Source organism: Emiliania huxleyi (assembly GCF_000372725.1).
Source record: "Emiliania huxleyi CCMP1516 chromosome Unknown EMIHUscaffold_129, whole genome shotgun sequence".
Taxonomy (NCBI): domain Eukaryota; phylum Haptophyta; order Isochrysidales; family Noelaerhabdaceae; genus Emiliania; species Emiliania huxleyi.
The window spans coordinates 1-3,656 of record NW_005201298.1 but is presented as its reverse complement, the minus strand read 5'-3'; the positions used below and the strand labels follow the sequence as shown (position 1 = coordinate 3,656).

The window sequence follows — 3,656 nt, the reverse complement described above, 5'->3', positions numbered from 1 at the left end:
TACGCCCTAGAAAACATGAAATAGAAGGGGAAGGAAAGAGGATAACCCCCCAAGAGAAAAGTTCAAGGGAGGCAGGCCGGCAGATTACCCCTTTGCGCGGACAGCAGGAATGAAGATATACGTTTGTTAGATTTTGAGGCTTTAGGAAGGCTTGGCCAAGAAGGTTAGCAGCACCCTGAGGGAGGCGGCGAACCAGCTGAGCAATAAACTTTCGCACGCTCAGCACCTGGACGAGGTCACATGGACCACCAAGAACTGGCACGGGCTGCAGATGCAGCGCTTGTCTGTCGTCCTCCACACCGCCGTGGCGTGGCAGACGGTGAACGAGCTAGCGTGCGGGGAGAGCGGCATTGTGCATGGTGCGGAGTGCATTGCCGTTCTTAACGGAGTCGCTTAGGCGGCTCCGGTGGTGAGCCTGTGTGTGTGCCAGTCCGCGCCAGTCTGCGCCCTTGTCGTGCCAGTGTGCTGTGAGAGAGGCTTGTATCTTAAGAATTCTTAATGCCCGCATCAGACTGTACAACCTAGGCACAAAAGATATGGCATTGTAGGCCATTTAGGGCCGCTTAGACGGTCACTGAGTAGGCCAAAAATAAATCCCCACTGGGCCGGGAGCAACCTTAAGAAAAGTGCTCGCAAAACTTAAAGCGCGCACCCCGAGATTCAAAACGCCAACACACGGCGCCGCAAGCGAGACAAGCCAGGTAGGTAGGTAGAAAGGTGAAGAACAGCCAGGCTCGGACCACTGGACACCAACGCGGTATGGGTGGACGCTAGACAGATGATGACGACACGCACGAGCGACACACAGACACAAACAGGCTCACAAGATTGATTGATTGATGGGAAGGCGTCACAAGAAGCCACTTGGAGCACTTGGAGTGCACTCAAGAGGGGGGGTCGGCCTTGAGAGCGTACGTACGGGTGGTCTCACCGCGCCAGAGGCTCTGCCTCTCCTCTCGGGGATTAAACTGAGGGATAGGGGCGGGGATCCTCCCTCTTCCCGCCATCGATGCTGGGGCTCAACCAATCCGGAGAGGTCATTACCATTCCTCCACTTGGAGTGCAGTCATCACTTTGAGCACTTGGAGTGCAGTCGGCAGCCTCACATCCAGGGCCGGGGAGCTCAGAAGCGCACCCAGCGGGCCGGATGATCGGGATCGGGCTACGGGCTAGAGAGCCCGTGCAGGATTTTTTTTTGAGCCCCCGGTTTGAGCATGCCGATCAGCCGAGGTTGCCCTCCGCCTCACGGTATCGGTTCGCTCCACAGCGGTGCTTTCGCGTCTCGCGCCTGCCACGCACCGCGCCGACACGGGGAACCAAGCGTGACCAAACGCAGATGATCATTTTCGCCATCCGCTCGCTGCTGGCGACGCCGCTGCCCGGCTCGGCCCTGTCGCCGCCGCCGCCGGGCGCACCGAGCTCTCCGCCGCTGCTCAACCTGCTCTTCTTCTTGCAGGACGACACCGGCTACAACGACTTTCTCACCTCCACCGACTACGCCGGCGTTTACAGCGACGCGAACGCCCTGTGGCGGCAGCGAGGCATCCTGGTCGACCGGACGTACGCGGATATGGTTTGCGCGCCCAGCCGGGCGTCCTTCATCGCCGGCCGGCCGAGTCACCTTGTGCAGCCCAAGGTTTTTTCGCGCTCGCAGGAGGTGTGTACACTAGCGCTGACAGCACAGGCGTAAGCAGCAGCGGCAGCACAGCAGGCCATTGCTGGTTTGATACTAGGTGACGCTGATGCAAAAGCTCAGCTCCACTGGCTACCTGAGCTACATGGTCGGCAAGTGGCATTGCGGCGTGCAAGCGGCTCACCTGCCAACCTCGCGCGGCTTCAACCGCTTCTTCGGGCACACGAGCCGGACGGATCTCACACACTGCTGTTCATCGCTATGAGTGACATCATTGATTAATAGGCTGCTCGAGAACCCGCTCGCGTACGACTCGGTTTGCGGCCATAAGACGAACAAATACAACGTGTACTACATGGAAAACACCGCCTTTGAAAACAGCGCCTCCTCTGCTCTGGTCCGATCTTAGATGCTGGGCGCGTGCCGGGCCCTGCCGGGCGCGAGATGGCGCGTGCCGGGCCACTACCAGTCTCAAGAGAAATCACGACGATCACGCCTCTCTCCCCAGTCTCTCTCCCTGAGGTGTCCGTGGTTTCACTCAGGACCCCTTTATGCGGCGGCACTACGCGGACGCCGAGGACTACTACTCGCCGACCGAGCTGCAGGAGGAGGCGTTCCGCTTCCTGAACGACCACGTTGCCAGGTACGGGAGCGCCGGGAAGACCGCCGGCGTGCCACTCTTTCTGTACTTTGCGACGAACGCCATCCGCGATTCCGGCGACGACGACTCTCATCCGAGCCGTTTCTACGCCAATTGCACGCACGTCGCGAACCCGCAGCGCAGGAATGGGTGCGCCGCCTCGGCGACCATCAACCTCGCCATCAGCGAGCTGACGTCGTACATGGACACCCTCTCGTCCGACGACTGGCTCGGCATCGTCTCGAGCGACAACGGAGGCTCTGCTTGGAACTTCAACTCGCCAGGAAACAACTATCCTCTCCGAGGGAACAAGAACGAGATCTTCGAGGGGGGCGTGCGGGTGCAGAGCATGATCTGGGGGACCTATCCGCCACTCCTGTCGAGCAGGATGATTGGACACACGTACTCGGCGGGGTTCGTATCGATTTTCGATTGGCACGCGACCTTTGCGGAGCTCGGCGGCTGGACAACCGCAGGTGGCGCCGAGGACGACCACATCAACAACGGGGTCAACTACCTTGGCGACATCTTGGAGAACCGCACCGCGCGTCCCGAGCTGCTGTTTGTCAGTGGTTCCGGCTCAGCCTTTCTCCTCAACGGGACGTACAAGCTGCTTGAGGCAGTGCCGTACGGGCCAGAGTCGATGAATGGGCCCAACTTGGCAACTAAACTTCGGGGGCACGCGTGGCCGGTTCGGGGCGCCAGCACAGAGCTGTACTTTGCCAGCCAGATCGAGGTTGCAAGCAGTGCTTCTTATCCGTCGAATGAGGCCACGTGCCGAAAACAAAACGGCAAGTACACTGTAGACTCATGCGGACGGCTCCTTTTTGACATCGAGGCCGATCCGGAGGAGTCCACAGACCTTTCCGGCTCAGACGTCGAGCTACTGAACCAGCTGATCGATCGGCTGCAGCGAGCAAAGGCCAGCAGTGCCGGGCTAGTGATGGCGCCCGACAGCGATATCGGCCCCGATGGCACGTCGTGCGCATCTGCGCCCTCGTGGGACATCCCGACTTGCGTGCGGGCCACTGACGTATGCCAAAACGAGGACGTCGTGGGCGGATCGTGTGCCGAGGAATACGGCTTCCGAGGCCAGCCGCTCTGCGAATCGCTTCCGCCCTCTCCACCCGCCCCCCCACCGCTGTCGCCACCGCCTCCACCGTCGGCCTCGCCCTCCCCGCCGCCGCCGTCTGCGTCCCCCTCTCCGCCGCCGCCGTCTGCGTCGCCCTCTCCGCCGCCGCCGTCCGTGTCGCCCTCGCCGCCGCCACCGTCCGTGCCGCCGTCACCGCCGCCGAGCGCATCGCCGTCACCACCGCCGCCGAGCGCATCACCGTCACCGCCGCCGCCCTCGCCGCCGCTACCGCCCGCGCCTCCGTCGCCGCC

At 61.7% G+C, this 3,656-nt stretch overlaps 1 protein-coding gene across 1 annotated transcript; it reads left to right on the top strand.

The window, feature by feature from the left end:
- Positions 1-1,336: 1,336 nt before the first annotated feature.
- Positions 1,337-3,338, top strand: EMIHUDRAFT_225922 (hypothetical protein; the record flags this gene model as incomplete). Its single annotated transcript, XM_005789351.1, has 4 exons — positions 1,337-1,657; positions 1,734-1,789; positions 1,919-2,030; positions 2,176-3,338. Coding segments are annotated over 4 exons (1,652 nt in total), but the record flags the coding sequence as incomplete, so codon positions are not given.
- Between the last annotated feature and the right edge of the window lie 318 nt (positions 3,339-3,656).